This window comes from Ambystoma mexicanum, chromosome 3q, assembly GCF_040938575.1.
Source record: "Ambystoma mexicanum isolate Mex_15411 chromosome 3q, UKY_AmexF1_1, whole genome shotgun sequence".
In the NCBI taxonomy this organism is placed as follows: Eukaryota; Metazoa; Chordata; class Amphibia; order Caudata; family Ambystomatidae; genus Ambystoma; species Ambystoma mexicanum.
Genome location: NC_090926.1, coordinates 1,108,628,386 through 1,108,650,617, shown reverse-complemented (window position 1 = coordinate 1,108,650,617; position 22,232 = coordinate 1,108,628,386). Strand labels below are relative to the sequence as shown.

At 44.1% G+C, this 22,232-nt stretch overlaps 1 protein-coding gene across 2 annotated transcripts in view; it reads right to left on the bottom strand.

The window, feature by feature from the left end:
• Window positions 1-200: 200 nt before the first annotated feature.
• The window catches only part of XAB2 (XPA binding protein 2), a 711,598-nt gene continuing 689,566 nt past the window's right edge, over window positions 201-22,232 (bottom strand). The window contains exons 18-19 of one of the 2 annotated variants that reach the window (XM_069603869.1): window positions 21,291-21,397; window positions 201-2,085 (exon numbers count right to left, since the gene is read on the bottom strand). In XM_069603869.1, coding sequence (XP_069459970.1) covers window positions 2,024-2,085; window positions 21,291-21,397 — 169 coding nt within the window. In that variant the 3' untranslated portion in view covers window positions 201-2,023. The remainder of the gene's footprint in view (window positions 2,086-21,290; window positions 21,398-22,232) is intronic. The other variant, XM_069603870.1, reaches the window with a different exon arrangement.

The window sequence follows — 22,232 nt, the reverse complement described above, 5'->3', positions numbered from 1 at the left end:
ACCATGAAGGTTTTGGGTCTCCACCTTATGTAATGTATGTACAGAAACAACATGTCGAATGAAAACCTTCTGATAATGTCCCTGCCTATGTTCTAGAGCTCAACATAACACTGCCTTTTTAAGCTCTGGCTCTTCATTATTTTGGTCTAAAGCTTCATCATCCTCAGGCAAGTACATGATTTAGGACTACTCAAAATATCTTCAAGTACACTGGATATGCCACTTTATTTGAGAATGCCAGAATACTTTCCAATGATCATCCATCACTTCCCAAAAACATCCCATATATACATGTCTATACAAAAGTGAGAAACTTCTTCGACAGGAACACCTATAATACAAATAACAATGCAACAAGAAAGATGGAGACAGTGAGAGAGAGCGAGAAGCAACACAAAAAATACATGCACTCACTTTTAAGAACATATTTTATAATTAGGGTATCCAATGCATGTACCAGGACTGCCTGTGTTTTGTAAAAAGAAAACTTCTGTGGTTGTCACTGGGTGATGCTGTGAAGAACCCCTGGGATAGAGCTTTTACGTACAACAAAAAATAACAAAACTCTGGTTTTGATGATATTTACAGAATCGTTAAGGGCCCTCAGAAGGCAGGATCCAAGCGACTGGTGACTGCAGAGCAAAGCGGTTCAATTTTGGGCGTCATGTATTGAGTCATGTTCAAAACGCATGAGTCTTTCTACATTTCCAGTAAGGGTTGTGGAGAGTAGCCATCCATGACTGAGAGCCGAAGCCAGCAGCTGAGTATTTCTGGGGTACCAGGGACTAAACTACCAAGAAATAATTAGCAGTTATGGTGGGACTGAAGTATGGGGCATAACTGATCAACTAACGAGCACCCAGTGTTGGGGTGAAAGGTACTGAACAACAGTATAATTTAGTAGTAAGTTTGGAGGGGCCTGGGATAACTAGCTGCTTGAACAGAAATATCACCCTTCGGCATTGGTACCTTTCACAGATTTACGTTTTCAACACTTCACTGGATGAGGGCAGGTGAGGTATGGATGAATCTATGGAAGCTCTAATGCTACAGAATAAGACCTGAAGATGGCACCTGACCAGGTTTGCTTGAGACATCTTGCCCTCATAGACTGCAATCTACACAGTAGAGCTTGGCAGACCTGTCTCACCACATGTTATGGATAGGGATTGGGATCTTTGGAGAAGAGCTGAAAACTGCTGGATCTTTCAGGTTCAAGAACTGCCGGCTCCTAAATATTGAGAACCCGGGTGGTCAGCTGCGCAATTCTTTCTCCTAAATGTTTCAAAGAGATGGTGCACAGCTGAAGCTAGAACGCAGTGGAGAAATTATGCATAAAGTTGACAGATTTGTGGTTGATCACTCGTGTCTGAGAACAGTATGCCAACACAAGATTGGGCAAAGCACTTTTGAAGCAATATGGGATCAAGAAATTATCAAAGATGGGCAATTGAGCTTCAGGGAACAACTTAGCATTTCTGATGCACAAAGGCGTGGTAATGGAAATGGGGTTGTGCACTTTAGAATCCTGACATATCAATGACCTTTAGTGATTGCAGATGGGCAGTTGAGCTCTTTATGGTTTGAGAACTGTGCACCAAAGATGAGCCCGCCTGACAATGCAATAAACACTGAGGAATTAAGAAACCTACAGCAGTCTTTTGACTGTCTTAAAACACTACTGGTGAAGATACAAGTAGAGTCCTGAAATGATTGCCAATATATGATTAGGTGTTAATGGATCTGCGGTCAATTCTGTTCATCAGTAGCCACTCTGCAATGATCCTCACTTGACCGATGAAAGAGGTAAAGAACATGGAACAGAGAACACATTTCTCTTCCAGGCAAGAGTGTTATTGCCATGGTTGCCTCTGAAGATGTCCCAGCACACAAAGTGAGACATTGTCTTTCACTTGGAGAAACAAAGGGTTTCTGTATCTTCTTGTCCTCAGCACTGCACCCCTTTGTTTTTTCCTTTCTCTTACGGTACACCCATGCTTGGGAGCCAGGTGGGTCCTGATCCTCAGTCATTCTTCAGCCCACCGAAGACTGCATCTGGCACACTCTTCTGCTCCAGGTGTACCTCTGCAGAAGGAAAGCAGTGATTGACAGTTACTTTTGAATTTAATAAAAAGAATGATCAGTGCTTCTACACAAAAAATACACCTGCATTAACAACAGTGGGCAGAGTAGTCCCTTTGCAAGGTACTTTGCGGTGATATGTACGGATTACTCAACAGAATATAAGCCATGTGACAATGGGGTTGGAAAGACAAAAAGGGCAAATGGACTGAGACACACAACAGACCAGTGGTCTGAAACCTGTGGCTATCAAGAGGTTTTGTTATATGAATGCCATAACATCTGGAGAGCCACAATTTTCCAACCCTTGCCAAAATATGCATTATTTACAATTATGTACAGTTGAGTTCACGGTCGGGGATTAAGTAGCATGGATATCTTGGGTACTTCCCTGGATAGGACGATCTTATTCAGAGCCCGCTTGGAGGGCTGTACCATGGTGATTTTCCTAACATTAGAGGACAGGGAATTGCAGTTGAGTGGATTGATATGGATGATGGAGCAAAAACAGGAGACGGCGCAGGTTGGGGGAAGTGGAAAAGAGTTTGACCAGTGCTTGAGAGTGCAGCGGGTGTGGAGAAGCACGAGTGTTAGCCAGGTTGAAGCCTCAAGACCATGAAAAGATTTGAAACCAATAAGAAAGATTTTGAAAAGGAAAGGTAGCAGTGAAGCAAAGCTACCCACCCTGCTAAGAGTTGATGGGGAGAGGTGGGAGTGAAGCGACAGAGGTTAACGTGTGTGGGCAGTATAGCAGAGTACTTTGTTGAGTGGGCAGAGGAGCAGAGGGGAGTTTCAGCAGGAGACGTGATCAACCTACTGAGCACAACAGTGGAAATCAGGGTTTTGGTAGAGGCTTAGGTGGACATGGATTTGTGGGTGTTTGGGAAATTGATCCTGGCCACAATGCTGGTGATAAGACGGCAGAATTAAAAGTCCAACTGTTTAATAGTACCTAACAAATCAGAGCCTGTGGGGTGAGAGATGCATGAAGCTATGGGGTAAAGGAGGAGAATAATGATCTGGGCGACCTCAGTGAATAGGTGAAAAAGAGGCAAATGGAAGAGATGTTTGCCGAGTGAGGTGGGGTAGAAAGGGAAGGGGACCAAAGACGGATCCTTGAGGGACCCTAAATGTGATATCGGTGGCTGAGAAGGCATCAATGTTCCAATCCTATGGAAGGTCTCTAGATACCCTAAAGAAGTGATCCTGGGGAAAGGACCCCAGTACAGCTCCATGGAAAATGAGGTGAAGACTTGTCTCCAAGGAATCTCCATGACAGCACGGGAAGACTTGGAGGTGAGCATCTTTAATAATTGCCCACCCCAGGACCTACAGGTAGGTACTCTCACCTTGGTAGTTTTTGTGAGAAAGGCTCCAGCACTGTGAAACAACTTGGTTAGTAAATTGCACTTTCCCACAGGTGCGGTTTGCAGGATTCTGTTGTCTAGTACTTGAACCCTGGGCCATTGACGGCCCCAGCAATCCAGGAAAGAAACATAGGCTTCTCCCAGGATATCTACCTACAAGTCGGTGTGAAAAATCAGGTGAGAAAGCGTCTTCCAGCAGCCAGGTAAAAAAAGAAGGCATCAGCACAGCAGCAAACTGTCCCAGGATGGAGATAACTGGTGGGGCCATCCTTGGACATCCCAAACTGAAAATTTGGCGGCTAGATGAGATTTCACCCACCTTCTGAACTTCAGCTATCCACTGCCAATCAGAAAATTATTGCATTAATCGACAGGATGTTGAAGTAAAATGGCCCAGAAATGGTTCTTGCGTGGAAGATAACCCAGCAGATGCGGAGAGACTGAAGGAGACTTCATGGGACTGGACTGGACCAACAGAGCCCCACAAAAAAAAACCAAAAAACGATATGTCCAAACCACTGTACATGGCCAGTATGGCAAGATAAAGGTCAAAATGGTAAAAAGGACGGGAATCGGACCAGAAATCTCCTTCAGAAGATCAACAGACCTGCTTCCTCGACATTGCAAAACAGGAAACCATGAGCGTGCAGCACGGGCAGGAAAATAACCTATGTACCCTTGCACAATGGGGTTCAGCAAGGGGCAGCCCCCATACACTAAAACAGACTGGGGGCAGAGGGTCAGATGACCAAACCAGTGGGATGAACACTCAGCCATAGCCACCCGCAAATGAAGTGAGAGGGATAGTTCAGGGACTTGTACTGGACTCAACCAGTTCGGTCACATATTGGTGTGACAGCAATTGTACGTGAGGTGCTGTGTGAACTCTTTATGTTACTTGATTTGTACATGATTATAGGATACTATTCGCTCCAGTTAGCCCTAGATAACATTGTGAGCAATTCTTGTGAACTACAATGCTAGGGCTCTATATTTGAATTACGATCCTGCAATAGTGAAAAGTATTTTTTATTTAATCTAGATTTGAAGTAGGCTTCCTTACTAAAAACTGTTGTGCTTTACTGAGATCTGTCGCTGCATTGAGTGCTCTCATGTTGTGCACCATGTAATTGTCATCCCATTGTCTCAGAGCGAGCGGCTTCAGCCATCTCAGTAATACTACCGAACTAAAGTACCCAGAGCAAACCGGGCCTTATAACGACGTTGGTGGTGATATGCGCCGGCGTGTGTCGTCAGGCTGGTGTTCGCCGGTTCACGACTGACTGCAGCGTTTCAGCATCCTGCTCCTTTTCATCTGCTTAATGGTACAGCCCCTATCTGCACCCTGGTCTAGGAGTAGCAGAGCAGCATATATTCTTCTGAAATATGAAGCAATGACTCTCCTGCCAACTTGCCATAGACCCCAGCAAATAAAACAGCTACCGGTGCTACCTTCTACTAGTGAACAGGTGGGTACAAAACAAATCAGGCTGACAACCCTGTCTTGTGTAAATCGTCCTGGATGTAGGACATGGCCACCTTGGGACTCCACTTGCACCAAATCTTTACAAACTGTTGATGAGTTGTAAGTACACACTTATGTTGATCTGTGTATTTCCAGCCGTGAGACATCCCCCTTACAGACATTGCTAGATTGTTGTAGTAAGACAGGTGTGCTCACAGTTGCAGGTAGCATGACAACTATTCAAGAGGAGGTTCCTAGCCGGCAAACCCTTTTGGTTTCTGATGACATCAAAGCTCCCCTCTTAGCTGCCTCTAGCACTACTACACATTGTGACGATTTAGCTAGTCCATCACCCTGTAAAAACCTCAAACCGGCTACAGTAGGATAAAACAATAAATTTAAATGCACGTTACTGAACACAAGGTCTCCCATCAGACATTCTACTGAGGTAGCTGACCATATTAACACTCACAAAATTGAAATATGTGCCATCACAGAATCATGGCTGCATGATGCCGCAGGGCCAGCACTCGCACTTGGCGTTCCTGTAGGCATCAATATACATAGAGCGAAGTGGATTGGCGCAGATTTATGATATGTCCCTACAAATTCGTAATCAGAAGAACAAGTGACTTACCTTATGTGGTAACGTTATTTCGATGGGATATTCCTCCGACGTATTCCACATCTATGACAGGTAATGACCACAGCTGTCATAGATGTGGAATACGTCGGAGGACACAATCCCCTCGAAGAACAAGTTACTTAACTTATCTGGTAATGTTCTTTCGATGGGATGTTTCTCCAACGTATTCCACATCTATGACAGCTGTGGTCATTACCTGTCATAGATGTGGACACGTCGGAGGACACAATCCCCTCGAATGTGAAGTATAATGGGCCAAGCTGGAAATTGACCCCAATTTAACAGTTAACATCTTTCTTATCTATAGACCCCCACATAGCATGCCAGACTTTGTTACATCTTAGCGACTTGATAACCCCCAGTCTTAAACCCAGAGCAAGAATTATCATGCTGGAGACTTTAATCTTGGCTTCACTGATGATTTGGATACTCTAGGATGGTCAAGACCACTTTGCTTGACATGGGTTTTAACCAGCATATCAACTCGCCTACCCACAACAAAGGCAGGATATTTGGCTGGGTACTCAAACAGAACACCACTATTGGGGACATAGAAAATAACCCTCGCCCATTTTCTGACCACCATCTTCTCGAATGGAGCATGGCTATACCAACCCCTATAAAAAACATACCAGAGAAATGCTGGGTTTCATACATAAACCTTCACAAGCTAACACCCTCTGAGATGGCCCCGTTTATTTCACCTACCTTCGCAAATCTGCCCAATCTGAACTCAGCAGATGAGCTGGCAGTTGCATAGCAAAATACACTGCATTAGGCTGTTAACAGTGTGGACACAGTGAAATCACGCCTGTTGAAAAACCAGCCCAAATAAAGTGGTACTCATGTAACATACATAATCTAAAAAACAAACAAAACCAAAGCTCTGAGGCAATGGGAGAAAACGAAATCCATTGAAGATAACCTTAACTATTCTCTTGCGGTCAAGGCTCATAAAACAGCCATAATGGATGCAAAAAAAACTATTTTACAATCATAGAAATGCAGGAATATGATCCAATTCGAAGGAGATTTTTAGAATTATAAATGAATTGGAGGAACACTGTCACCTTCCTTCAAATGTAATTAAAGACTCCAATTGATGCATGACCATCCAAAACTCCCGGACAGATTTTCTAAAAAAAACAGACAGATACTGCTACCAAATGTGGTGCAGAAGACAGAGTTAAAGAAAAGTCACGGTCCTCAGGCAGCAATGGGACCTGGCCCCAATTTAAGCGTCATCCAATAACTGAACAAGACCTAGCAGCGGTATTAAGGAAACCTAAGCCCACAAACTGCAAAGGGGACATCTGTCCTGCCATTACGGTTAAGCTATGTGCCCCGCAACTAGTACCCTTGATTACAAAATTTGTGAATGCTTCATTTAGGGAAAATTGTGTACTGATTAATATAAAACATGCATGGATCTTTCCTTTGAGACCTTCCTTAGATCCTAATGTACAGAGTAATTAGCGGCCAATAACCAATGTTCCCCATCTATTAAAAATACTAGACAAGGTTGCCCACCTACAAATTGAGGAGTTTCTTTTCGTTCATATCATCCTGGGACAGAAACAATCTCGGTTTCAAAGTGCTCATGGCACAGAGTCACCTCTACTAGACCTGAAAATCAACATATTCAAAATCTTTGAGACAGGGAATGCAGCTATTCTTGTCTATTGGATCTATCTGCAGCATTCGATTTAATGGATCATTCCATAATGGGGAATAGACTATGTAGCACAGCATACTTCTCTTCATCATCTAGGGAGTGGCTGAAATCCTTTCTATCAGACCGCTAGGGAAAGGTTTTCTTTCAGGAGGCTATGGCAGAAGAGTTCACGGTAACATGCAGGGTTCCTTGAAGGCTCATGCATGTCACCTACACGGTTTAATATCTTTGTGCTCCCCTTATTTGAACAACTGGATGCAGCAGGCATAATGTATGCAGACAACACGCAATGCTTTGTTCCTCTTTCTGGGAATTACATCACTGACTCCACTACCCTGAACTCCATTTATGATCCGATTCAAACCTGGATGCAAGCTAATAAGCTTGCGCTCAATGCCTCCAAAACGGAGCCATGGTTATGGGCACCACACCACAGCTATGCAAGCTGAGCCCATAATATTAACACTTTGACATTGCAGGTTGTTCCATTTGTACCCAATCCAAGGTTAAGACGCTAGGAGTCACCTTGGATCAAGAGCTTACTATGAAAGCTCAAGTAAACAGCCTTTTCTCCGGTACTTTGTACAATCTGAAACTGCTCGCCCAGCTTCGCCCCTTTTTGAATGTTACCAATTGCGCCTTCTCATGAGCCATAATATGGGCTAAACTGGATTATTGCTCCAGATAACTGCTAGGCATTGCCAAGGGTGAACTCACTCGTCTGCAGGTTATCCAGAACAATGCCGTACACACTGTGGAGGGAAGGCGCAGATCAGACCATGTGCCTGCGGCCAGAAAAGCGCGACAGTGGCTCCCTGTTAGTAGCAGGATTTCTTTTCGAGTAAATTGCATTACACACAGATGCCTATATGGGCAGAGGCCCAGGTATCTGGCAAACTTTTATCTTGTGGCTACCAGCCCGAAGAGCCTTAAGATCTAATAATGCCTGCCTCCTGGAAACAACAAGGGCCAGACTCTCCTGCGTGGCCCAGGGATCCTTTCCACATGGAGCTTCCAAAAACTGAAATGCGCTGCTTTCTGGTCTGAGAAGATGCACCTCACTAGCCGTTTTCAAGCAAGGGCTGAAAACCACCCTGTTTTATTAAGTTCCTGTACCACCTGACCGTTGTATACCTTTGAAATCCCAGACTTAATGTTGCTTCTTGTGTCGTGTTCTGTCTATGCACCTCCATGCCTAAGGGCTTCTGTATCGCCCTATCCAAATAAAATAAATAAGTTGCCAGCCATTGCGGGCTCACAAACGGCTCACAAGGTCAGAACGGCCATTTTGGCCTACTTTGTGATCATCTACAGAAAAGTAAGGCCTGAAATACAAAATGGTCAAGAGCAGGATTTAAAATAAAAATGAAAAAACAAAGCCTTGGTAGCCCAATGGCTACTGAAAAGGTACATTCGACAAGTACCAAAGCGGTAAAAATGGCTTCCACACCTGATGCAGCCATAACTCAATTATATCTGCCACTGACCTACTTCTTAAAACATGTGTAGGGTGATAAAATCATCCTATGGCAAAACCAGGGAGCCTGAATGGCACCCCTGGTACTAGGCATTTTACGAGTGACTCAATACCATATACCTTATTCAAGGTAAACAAGGACATATTTTGGGGCACTGCCAGCAGGCAAGTTGTGGATTGGGTGGAAGCAACCCTCACTCTTAGGAGGGGGCTTGTCTATTGAAGCAGATTTACTTTTATATAAATGGTTAGGCATGGGCTTGGGGACCTAAGGGGATCCTCCAGGGCCTACTTCATGAAGTGGCTGATGGTCCCTTCTCCCCATGGCTCCCCATTCCCATCCTCTAAGCTAAAACACGGGGGTTCATCAAACTGTTGACCACCCAAGGGGGTTCCCTTTGGCCCCAAGCCTTTGAACTTCTCCAAGGTTTCCCTTTGGCCCCCAAGCCTTTGAACTTCTCCAAGCTGTCATGTGCCCCGCTGCTGAACAATTGGCCAGAATGAAACAGCTTGTCCAAATGCTAGACCTGCACATACAGGGGGAAATCTAGAGGTTTGCATCTAGGAATGCCACCTAACAGGGCTGGTTCGTCGATAAGGGGCGAGAGAGTGCTGACCCGCCAATTACCTCACCCATTATGAAGGAGTAGCAGCTTAAACTGTCAAAGGGAAAATGGGGTTTCCCTTTGACAGAATATGTTCCCTCAGCACACGTCTAACGGACCATAAAAGGCTGAAGGCCTTTTGCTTCCACAGCCTTACATGGCCCAATGGGGAAGTAGGCTGGGGAACTGCACGTTTGCATATGCAAGGTGTCACACCTGCACCACCCTGCACATTCAAAATGATCAGGGCATTGAGAATGTGCACTCCACCGTTCAAATGCAGGAACCAGGAAGCATTCTGTTCTTCCAGGTTCCTGTTTTTGTGCGCAGCAGGCCATCGTCAAAGGAGACAGAGTTACAGCAGAAGCAGCACCTGGACTGTGCCTGAAGGTAGGTGTAGAATTTTGTATGTATTATGTGTATGTATACTATGTGTGAATTAGCAAGTGTATGATGTAAAGGTGGTTGGTTGAACGTGTGAATGCTTTGTGAATGAACATGTGAATTCGGCGTGAATGTATGTTTGAACGAGTGAGTGAATGTGTATGCAATAGTTTTGGGTATGTGCTGTACCAGGAATGCTGATTTTGGCAATGGGGTAAGAGGAGGCTATATGGTATTGGGTGTCTATGATAAAACAAGCATGTGAAGTGTTACAACATGGCTAGACTGGCATTTTGGTGCACAAATAATCTAGCCATTTCTTATTGTGGCATGACATTTCTATTGGGCATTTATGATAAAATAAGCATGATAAGTGTTATGTGGCTAAACTAGCATTTTGGTGCAGCCAGACTAGCTATATATTACTGTGGGCATGGCATTTATTTAATGGAGATCTAAGGTTAAAAGATACAAATTATTTATGCTAACACGCCAAAAGCCCACAGGCATCCAAGCGCACGTAGAGAGTCCAGATAAAATCATCACAGGCCATCAAGACGAAAGCCAGCAGAGAGTATAAGACTTACTCAAACAGAAGAGTTTATAGATGTTTTCGAAAGAAGGCAAGTTATTTTCATGCCTAAGGCTCAGAGGCAAGAGATTCCATGCCCTAGGCGCCAATAATGAGAAAGACCTACCATTACCCGTGGTACAGAATATTCTTGGGCATGAAAGCAGCCAGGCATCAGTTGACCTCAGTGCTCTTTTAGGCTCCTGTCTAATCAGTCTGTTCCTGAGGTAGGCAGGAGTGTTGCCATGGACACATTTGTCGGTCAAGATGAGAATTTGGAACTCGACCCGAGCTACTACTGGGACCCAGTGCAATACTTTTCTTATGTGTGTTTTTCGTGGTACATTTTTAGCTATGCGAAATGGCATCATTTTTGATGACTTGAAGTTTGTAAATCCAAATCTTGTTGGCACCACTCGAAAAAGCGTTTTTAGAAGTCCAATTTAGGTAGTATAATAAAATGCACTAGCGTAACAATGTTTTGTTCTGAAAGGAAAGGAGTTATTTTCCTAAAAAGTTTAAGGCAGTAATATGAGTTTTTAAAAAGAATGTAATTAACCTGAGTTTCTTCACCAAGGGTGGCTTCCAAGAACAAACCCAGTGTTTTGACTTTGTCTAGGACTGGAATAAGCAGTTCTCGATAGGGAAATTCAAGTAACTGGTTAGAGTTTCAAGCCGGCTTGGGATGACCCAAATATAAGAATCTCTGTTTTGTTACTGTTAAGGTGCACCCAGTGCGATGACATCCACTGTTTGATAGATAGTGCTCAATCTCTCGACATCAGCCTTGTATGTCCCATCCAGCTCAAACAGCAACTGAGTTTCATCAGCATAGTTGGTGAATTGTGCACCAACTATGTCACATAGTGGTTTCATGTATATATTAAATAATGCCTGCGATAAGCATGCATCCTGTGGAACACCATATGGTATCGGGCTGGGGGAGAGAGTGCATTGCGCCAATGAATAGAGGACCTCCTGTTGCTTAAAAAGGACTGTATCCATCTGGTGGCGCTATCTGAATAGTTGCCCACTGTAGCCAAGCCGTTTATAAGACAGTCATGATCAAGGAGGTCAAAAGCCGCTGACAAATCACTCAGTATCAACAGGCCCAATTTCCTTCTGTCCAGGATGCTAAGCATTTTAGATTGTAAATCCAACAAGACACTTTCAGTACAGTGATTCAAACGGAAGTCTTGATTGTCTGGGATTTAGGGTGCCTGCAGTTTCTAAGTGTGCTTGTAGTTGCATGCTAGCGATCTTGTCAATCACTTTCAATAAAAAGTAGGAATTAGTGATTGGCCTAACATTGGCAGGTTCTCTCGGATTTAGCCCCATTTCTTTCACCAGTGGGGTGACACTAACCTCCTTGATGATGTCATTGTGCGCAAATTTAACAAATCTAGTGAGAAAAGGGGCAAATGTGTTAATGTTATCCAGAATCACTTTGGCAGGGATGACGTCACCAAAGCAGGACGCGGGTCTTAGCTTTTTTTTAGCACGACCTCCATGTCGGTCACAGTGATAAGATTGAATTTAAAACTTTAGTGACTGGCTGTCAGATTTTCCAGGGGAATGGCAGTCAAGTCAGCATGAAATGTCTCAGTATTAGTACCTGCATCAATGTCCAGGTCCCTTCTATTTTTCTCTAGCATTGATCATTTTGTCAAAGTGCAGTCGTCGTTAGATGGTATAAATGGATGTGCTTGGGTCTCAAGCTTCTCCAGTGATCTACTAATATTGAAACCTTTTTTTTTTTAGTTATCTGCATTCTTTGAGTTTTTAAGTGGTTTTTCTAGCATCAAACATGGCTAGCTATACACTTAACAATACGTATCTAAGTTATTTGTCTTTCGATTTTTGCCAGGCCCTTTCAGCGTGTCTTTTCCTTTTTTAGGATTCCAAGGCCTGGGGTGAACCAGGAGTTGTGGCAAATGTCCTCTCTGACAGTTTTACACATCATAGGTGCTATCTGGTTCTACATATTTGTCAAAGTCTTTCTGTATAAGGTAGCGAGAGTACTTGGAGGATATAAGTTCGTAGTAGATTCCATGATTTCATTAAGCAAGCCTACGAGATTATTTGCTTTAACTTTCTTAAAGTTCCTATCGAACACCCTTCTCTTGGTATTACATTTTTTACCTGTTCAGTAAGGAGGTGAAAGTAAAATTCTAGAAATGAACGATCGAACCAGTTACATGGTTTCGTGTTGAAATTGAAATTCTTGAGGTTGTGGGATGCAAACCGGAATCTAGTATGTTGCCTTTAATGTGAGTTGCCTCCTTGTTAATAACAGTGAAGTGTTAAGTGTCAAACCGCAAGTTTGGACATTTTTTCTGTTGCGGGATGACATTTTTAATGGCAAAGCCAATAGAAGTATGTCCTTACGTTGGGGTGCTGGCATATATTGGCAGAGCCAGCCTGGACACGTTTTATCATAGTATCAATACTGGCATTATGCGCCAAGCAAATATCAATATGATCTTAGATGGGAATACTGGCGTATATAAATGCAGCCTTCATGCAAACCTATTGGCACAGACAGTGCAAACATGTTTTTTATACTGGCAAATATTGTGGGGAAAGGCATCAGGAAAAGTGGTTGAGAAATGCTAATGCCACTGTTGGTGACTTGCATCTATTGTATTTTTTAATGTGTTACCCTGCAAACCGTTTGGCATTTTACACCATTTTCCACAAAAAGTGTGCTGTATAATGCACCATTTTACCCCATTATTCATAACATTTTCCCAAGGTGAGAATCCCCTCTCTCCCTCCCCCTGGGAATTCCCCATAGGACAGTGCTGGCTCACACTATGCTGGGTCAACTCTTGCATATTTGTGGCAAATATTTACGCCCCCCAATTAAAAAAAAAAAGACCAGCCGTCACTGCCACCCAATCACAGCCAGGTACCCCAGGAGCCTAGCCATGCTATCTATGTGGTCCAGGCCATTTTTGAGGAGATGGTTAGCCTGGTGAGAGTTGCCTCGCAACATCACAAAAGGTGTGGGCATAACGGATATTAAGATCGAATTTCATTTTTGGGAATACTCTTGGTCCTTTTTAGAGTCCCCTTAACTTGTTCCCTTTTCGGATCACTGGCCTATTTTGGTAGCCAGGAAGACTTCTACTGAAATTCCCCTACCACTGTAAGCTTTTTTCACTCACTGAGAGTAGATGGTTCCTATGGTTCCCATAAATCTCACCAGACAGGGGTGTTTTACAAGCACCTCATTCTCTCCCTAGGTTGATTATATAACCCGAAAAATTTGGGGCAATTACCAGCTGTGATATAATTTATGAGTGTATGAGGGTGTCTCATAGATTTTTCCTCATTTTGATAGCAAACCGAAGTATGGGAAGGGACACTGGACCCATATTTAGTAATGGCCGAGTTTCACAATTTCTCTCTATTTGGTTTTACTTTATTGGAATAGCTGAACACAGCTGTAGTCGTTTCCTCACCTATCGGACGTGTTTTCTGCTGTAAGGTGATTGCTCTTGGGATATTTTATGCCCTTTTTCTGGCCATTTTAATAGTTTTTTTGGGGTATCCACGTTCCGATAGTTTGTCTGCCAAGATGTTTGCTTGGATGTCGTATTCTTGTAGACTCGAGCAATTACGCCTATAGCGTAAAAACTGTCCAAATGGCAAATTTTCCTGTAAACTCCGCGGATGGAAGCTTGTGTAATCCAATAGAACATTGCGGTCTGTGGGTTTCCTTAAGACTTGTTGTTGACATTCATCCCGCATTTGTTCTAATTTCCACGTCTAGGAAGTGTATCACTTCTTTAGAGATGCTGTGGGTAAATTTCAAGTAAGGATTACGGGAGTTCAACCAGTTCAAAAATTCCATAAATGAGGTTTCTGTCCCTGTATAGATTGCCAAGATCTCATCTATGTATCTCGTCCATAGAGATACCTGTGATCTGAAGGGATTGGTTGCTGTATAAATGTAAAGTTTTTCAAATTCCGCCACATAAAGATTTTCCAGGGATGGAGCAAAGGTGGCACCCATCGCAGTCCCTGAACATTGTTGGTAAAAGGTCTCTTTATGTAGGAAAAAATTCTGTGTTAAAGCCTATTCTGCCAATTGCATGATGATTTCTATTGGTACTGCCGGCGGGGTCTCCAGTTCTCGTAGCACTTTCTCCACCATTTGTAATGTGGCTGTCTGTGGAATGTTGGTATCTGAAAAATAACCCTGCCCTCAACCACAGTGGTTTTATCCAAAAAACAGGTTGTTGACCTGGTTTTGGAAAACAGACTTGATTTGGTTTGTTCACTAAAATTATATCACAGTTGGTAATTGCCCCAGATTTTTCATGTTACTCAGTCTATAAAGCAAGGGCATTTCCCTGTTAACCTAATGTTCTGCCCCCCTATATTTTGTTGAATGATTAAACCCTACATTGGTTTTAGGGTGTGGGTTTGGTGGCAGCTCTAATTTAGTTTTGGCTTCCCCAGAAGTAAAAGACTACTTACCTCACTGGTGGTAGCCCTTTTTGGTAGCAATTGGGGGTACCACTGAATTTGATATTAGGGGCTTCTTTTGTTCATGTAAACCACGAGGCAGATGGCTGTTAGGCACATAGGCTCTTTATGAGTCGAGCCATGCAACCTCTACAGTGGTTTGAACTGGTGTATACCAGTTCCTAGCCCTGGGCTGGCCATTTCACATTCAGTGAAGATTGCTGGGTGATAGGCTGGCCAACTCATCCCTTGTTTTTCACCCTTTGATGTGCTTGGTGGGCTGTTTTAGGCAAGCCTGTGCATGTGAGTATATTTATGGGGGTGGGGGAAGGGATACCCCTTTGTTCTTACTCAATTCTAACCAGAATTTGTTGGAAGGTAGGTTACATACTTACCTTCATGCAGGCAGCCAGCCAATCAGGCTCACAAGCATTCAGGCCATTCACTCCACCCAGACACCCATTATAAAGAATGTGGATTGGGGCACCATGTCTTTGAGGAACCCACAACATGTTTCATCTTCCCAGGACTTCACTGTCAGAGAAAACGGAAAGCACAACAAAGAGCAAAACTGCTGCACTTCAGAAAGACTTTGTTCTTCTTGGACTCAACATCCCAGCGGTTCCTTCTTCCAAGGGGGATCCATCCTCGAAGGGAATCGTCGAGTAAAACTGAGAAACCCTGCCACTTCGCCTGCCAGGGGTACCAAAGGGTACCAAAGGTACTGTGACTGTGACGAGGAAGAGCATCTTCTAGCCTGACGAGTTGTCCAGTGGTCCCAGATTCGTCTTGGATCCTGTTCTCAGGGGACAACAGAGGAGACCCTCAGGAAGACCTCATGTAAAAAGGTTTGAGTACCCGAAGCCACAGGCGAAGATGCAGAATCAGCTCCGAGCAGAAGTCAATGGGTAATAAGATCTGCCCAAAAGAAGTCCTATGGGGACCCCTGATAGTAAGCATGGTGAATAACCAACAACCCAGGTCCCAGTAGTCGTTACTCATAGCAATGGCTCCCGAAAAGTCTGTACAGGAGACCGGAATCAACCAAGCTTCTTATGTTTACATGATCTGGTCACCCAGGGATTTGAACCCCAGAACAACAACAACCCACCTGGCAGAAAAGAAGAACAAACCGCCTTCCCAGTAGTAGGACCCACCATCTAGGAGTGAATCCAGCAGCAAGGATTACTTGAGGAAGATGTAGAAACCTGATCATGCAGTTTCCAGCAGCTCCAAAGGCAAGAGCGGGCAATGAGCCAACAGACCCTAGTTCCACAATAAAGACACAGCGGAGGTGACATAGGACTGCGCATACGAACAACAGAGGAGGAGTATTGGGTGTACCAACACACTCACAAACGACAGCTTCTTACCCCAAAACGCACAACCAAGGGGGTAAAACTATGAAGTGAGACACAGAGACAGCTTCAGCTCCTAAGACCTGACACAGCCAGCAATGGAAGCCGGGCAGGAGGATGCCCATAAGCCAAAAACCTAATGCAGATCAGCCAAACAGCTTTAAAATGTCAGGAATCCTTCAGCAGAAAAAAAACATTGATAGCCCAATTGGACTATTAGAATAAGTGAGGCAGGGTTATGGGTTACTCTAGATGTACCCTTCCACTCATCGGCTGGCCAAAGCCAAAGCCAGCCCCCTAATCACACATCAAGGGCAAAGATTTTGGGGGCAGCCAATCAGGTTGGATCCAAAAACCACCAAAGGCACAGGTAAACCTCCACAGGATGCGTCATGGCTGATTTAGGACTAAACCAGTCCAAACCACTAGAAGGTGCATGACAGGACTCACAAAGAGCCTAAATGTGCAATCCACCCATTTTAGGCCTACCTTGTGATTGCTCTAAACAAAGATAGACTCTTGAAGCAAAATGGCAGAGAACAAGACTTTAAAAACACATTAGTACCCCAATGGCTACCATAAAGGTACTTTGGGCCACTAATGCACTGAACTTTCTTGAACCCCTTGCAAAGCCAAAGCTAAAACACAGCTGCCACAAGCCTACTCCTTAAAACCAATGCAGGGTGATGCGATATAACTGCAACGCTAAAGTGGGGGACTTAAAATAAGCTGTGACCTATGAGCCAAATGGGTACCAGAGTACCATATATTAAAAAACTAAAAAAGGCATGTAGTGGCAGGGGAGCGTCAGCAGAGGTCTTTATGTAAACCTTACGACCCACGGGTTCAAGGCCGACCATATAAGGGTTAGACTAAGTCCTCCAAATGAGGTTTATTTAAAAGACAATAAACTTCTGCAATAAAAGCTAATGGAATATAGTAACAAACAAGGAGGTTAGCACTTGCAGTTATAAAAAATAAAAAGCAACTGTGTCCTGTCAAAGTATAGAAATAGTTTTGTAAGTCAAACGTCACCTCCGTCAAAGGCAGTCCCTGGTTGAGCAACAAAGATTCTGCTACAAAAATTGAAAGTTCCTCTTTGGAGATGGCTGCACAAAGTAAGCGGCATGGGTACTTCTGGGAGTGGGGAAGGCGTGGGTGGAGGTCTTGGAGGCTTCCGACCCAGCGCATCCCGCAACTTCAATGGGAGCTGGCGTCTCTCATGCTTTCCTGTGGTCAGTTGAAAAGCCTGCAATCCGAAGATACCAGCAGAGTCAAGCCTTTGTGTGATCTTGGGCATGCTGCTGCTTATATTTAAATCCTCACTCGACATTAGATCTGTTACTTCCCTTCCACTAAAATCATGCAAGCACCTCACCATTAAAATACAAACCACCCCGAAGAGTACTATCACTTTGGAACTAATATATAGACCCCCAGGCCCCACAGGTACCTTCGAGGAAGACATCACCTCTCGCATAGCCGAGAACTCCAAGCCTCACTCACAAAACATCATCCTAGGTGATTCACCTGGGGTACCATGACCCCAATGACACTCCTGTGTCCTCCCTTGCTAATGCCCTTTCTGAACACGACTTTACTCAACTCATTACTCTACCCACCCATCAGAAAGACAGACCCATCGATTGGCTCGCTGCCCACAATTGCAATATCACCTGCAAAGCCCCCTAACCTCTCCTGTGGACTGACCTTCTCCTCATATCATTTGACATTAGCATTAACAACCAGAACCCCAAACAGTGCCCCCCCGCAACAGCCTGTCTGACCAGAAACAAGCGCAACATTACCGCGGAAACCCTTACACCTCTGGTCCTCCCCATCCTAAATACGCTCCCTGCTACCACTGACCTCAACCTACTAGTCAGTACCTACAATGACGCCATGACCAAAGCCATTGACGCTGTTGCCCCACTAAAGTTACGCAAAGGCAAACCTAGAGCTCATCTGAACTCTTGGTACACACCTGAACTCAAATCACTTAGAAAAAAAGAAAGCCAAGATGGAAACCCTTTGGAAAATAACTCCATCAGCTGAAAATAAATCCAATCTCATGACCATTTCCTCCCTTTACAAAAAGGAGATAATCCGCACCAAGAAGGAAGCTAACAACGTCAGAATAAATAACGCAGCATCCTGCACTAAAAAACTCTTCACCATCCTAAAGGAGTTAGAAAATCCTAACCCTCCGACCGATACGTCTGTGAAAGACAAACCTTGGTGACAAGCATCCAAAATGCCCTTGCTAATAAAATTACTGGCCTCCAAACGAAAATTGAGGCCAAGCGACTTCAACTGTCCAACAGTAACCCCTCCACCCCGAGCATACCCATACCTACCACCACTAGTTTCACATTCAAAAAGGTAACCATACCAGAAGTCCAAAAAATCATAACATCCCTCAAACCGTCAAACTGCAAAGGAGACAGCTGTCTCAACCAGATCATCAAAGATGCAGCAAGAGACCTATCCCCCTTCATTTCCAAGCGAATCAATCTATCCTTCTCCACCAACTCAGCACCCAATAACCTGAAACAATCATGGGTTCTCCCTCTTCTAAAAAAAACAATCTCTAGACCCAGCCATTCCCACTAATTACATGCCTATCACTACGGTTCCATTCTGGCTAAACATCCTTTGTAGAGTTGCCATCCTCCAAATTCAGGATTACTAAGAGATCAACCTACTGTTAGGATTGCGTCAATCTGGCTTTCGACCTCAACATGGAACAGAAACCGCCCTTGTTGACCTCAAAAGTCAGATTGATGACATTAAAGACAATGGCAAGGCTGCCATCCTACTCCTCCTAGACCTCTCAGCAGCTTTCGACCTGGTCGACCATAAAATACTCTGCAACCACCTCTCTTCCGCTGTCCATTTCTCCCCCTCTGCTGTCATGTGGATACAGTCCTTCTTGGCCAACAGAACCATGAGGGTTTTTTCATCCGCGGCAGCAGCAGACCCTATTCCAATCACCTGCGGCGTCCCACAAGGATCCTGCGTTTCCCCCACCCTCTACAACATCTTTACAAAGCCTCTCTTTGACAAACTGGACCATCTGGGTGTCACCTACACCAACTACGCGGATGACACCCAGATACTCCTCACCATCTCTGGTAACTACAGTGTTGACGTCATTAGGATCAACAAAATCTTCTCCATCATTCAGGCATGGATGGCCACATATGGCCTCTGCCTGAATGATAAGAAGACCAAACTTCTCATTGTCGGATCACCTAATAACTTACAGAAACTTAGCCCGGACTACACCAACATCATTATCGATGGCAACACTATCCCCATCGCTAAAAATGTGAAAACCCTTGGCTTTTATCTTGACGCCAATACCAACCTCACTAAACAAGTAAATACGACCGCTTCAGCCGGGAAACTGATTAGAGCCTGCAGACCTTTGAGGGCTCTCATACAATCCAAGTTAGACTATTGCAACAGCCTTTACCTAGGTGCCAACCAATCTATCATCAATAAACTACAGGTTCTCCAAAATAATGCGCTAGGAGCAGCACTAAACATTTCTAGGCGTGAACACATCTCTGCCACTAGAATCTCATGCAAACGGCTCTCCATTCAACAAAAAATGTACTTAAAAACCCTGTGCCTTACCTACAAAGCCTTAAACCACCTAGCCCCTCCCTACCTCACGAGCAAATTCACCATGAAGCCAGCCACCAGAATTACCAGATCCTCCAACACTCTATGCCTCACAGTGTCCAGATTCACCTCTAAAAGAGCCGGCGGCTCGAGTTTCACGGTCCTCGCCTCTCAATTCTAGAACACCCTGCTTCTGAACATCAAACCGACCAAATCCTTCCAACTATTCACGAAAACTTGTCATTGGATGGTTACTGAATAAAAACCAACCTTAGTTTGATTTAGCCTACTAGAAATTGTATATATTGTACATGCATAAATGCCGCAACTGTATGTCTAATTACCTCTGACTGTATATACTGTACATAACTCTACAAATGTATCATTGCAATTTTTACTTATTGTGCCTTGTAACCTATCCTTAAGCGCCCTTTTACTCCCGGGTCTGGAGTGCTATATAAATAAAATAAACAAACAAACAAACAAACAAGAGGAGGTCCAAAGGTTGGTCATCCTCTGGTTATGGGTGCTTTGCGACCCAGAGATTGGCAAATTTTAGATGCAGTTTCCCACCCATTTTATAGGATTATTAGAACACATTGAGAACATCCTGTAAAACATTTTATTATCACCGAAGCAGTGGGGGTCACAATATTCACATTTTCCTGGACTTCTTCCCAGGAAAACAGAGGTTATGGATTCAGCATTGAATCTAAGAAAACCTATTCACACACTCATCTGATCTGGCTCAGGTTTCCTGGGCTCCAGAAATCATCAGTTTCCATCACGTTTAGCAGTGGAACTCCTTCAAAGACTAATGCAAGAACACCACAGAGGGGCTCTGTGTCTGAGAGTATGGATGCACTCAAATTAAAAAATACATGGAAGAAACATGTTTTGGTTACTAACATCTTCTGTGCCACATTGAGCTAACTAGGCTAGTTTACTAGCCTCAGGGAAACCTGGGATACAGTTCGGGCATGGCGCCCTAAAGGCTTAAGGGCTCTCGGGTGGTGCATTACACAGCGTTGCACCTTAGCGAGTTCTGTGGTGAGGATCAAGTAGGGGAAAACGGAGGAGGGGACTATTCAGGACAAGAAATAAATATCAGGAGGCTCCGTCAGAGTCACAGCACACACTTACACACTTTATTTATTTTGTTAACATACAAGTTGCTTCATTCTCATGTTCTATTTGCATCCCAATATGATGGAATACTTTGAAAGGGATGAGGTATAGGAGTACTTTGTAACTGTTTTGGGGGAGCTTTATGTGGAGTTTTGAGCCCATGACCTAGCATAACCAGGTGGGCAGGGGACCAAAGTACCACCCACCACAAATACTGGTACACTTGTATTAGTTCTGGATGACAATGGCACGTGGCTTCCAAAAACAAAAGGACTCCTTAAGAAGGCAGTGAGAAGCATTGTACCAACATACATAACTCCAGTATTTCTTAACATCCATAGCCACAAGCCACTCACATTTCTCCCACTACCCTTGCCCATGTCAAATGAGGGATGCATTGAGCTGCCTAGACATTTCCCCACATACCGTCTGGCTCGTCATCTTCGCTGCCATCACTCTCATCATCGATGTCGATCTCATCAGGGTTGGCCTGCTTGCTGAGCTCTGCCAGCTCACTGCGGGAAGCGTCGCTCCTATGAACGTTAAAGAGAAAGAAGCGTCAGTCAACAATGGAATAGAGGACAGAGAAAAGAGTACTATGGCGTCTGTAGATACAAGAAAATTACAGCAGAGTGACAGGACGCTCCTGATATCAGAGGTGTTTCGACATGACCCGACCAGTCAATCAATCATAGCTGACCCATTGGAGTATATGACGAATTCCCACTAAAGTCCGAGGGCAGGTATAAAAAATGGGCTGGAGCAGGCAGGAGTTAGTTGAAGGGGTTTGGAGATGAGCGGACCATGCAGAGGTTTGCAGAGATAGCCAACAAAGTTCAAGAAGGACGAGAGAAAGGAATGAATTTGGGAAAGATTTCCAGTCCAAAACTAGGAGCTCCCCCGAGAAACAGAACTTGAAGACTTCAAGAGGATGAGGACTGAAAGAAGTCAGTGGTGGGCTCAGAGGAACCATTCTGGGAGGACCGTAACCAGTGGCCTAGGTCCCAACCGCCAGCGTTCTGACCACATTGCCCTTTACTGAGGAGCTCAAAATGACTGCACAATCCGACTATCGACAGACGGGTAGGAAATCAACTGTTGCAAAATACAGAAAAATGTCCAGGTTGGAGTTGCGCTTGGTTAGCAGTTATAACATCAGTTATTAAACCATATGTATTACACCATTTAGTGATCCAAATTATTCAGAACAGTGTTAGACATCTTGCCATCTCCATTCATAGGTTGAATTCACAGAAAAACCTGTAGTTCATTATCCTTGTTAAGGCCTTGCATGGCACTTCTTAGACTGCATATAAGCTTGGCCTCATCCCCCGTCTTAGGGTCTGTTTGCGATATCCACATCTGTCA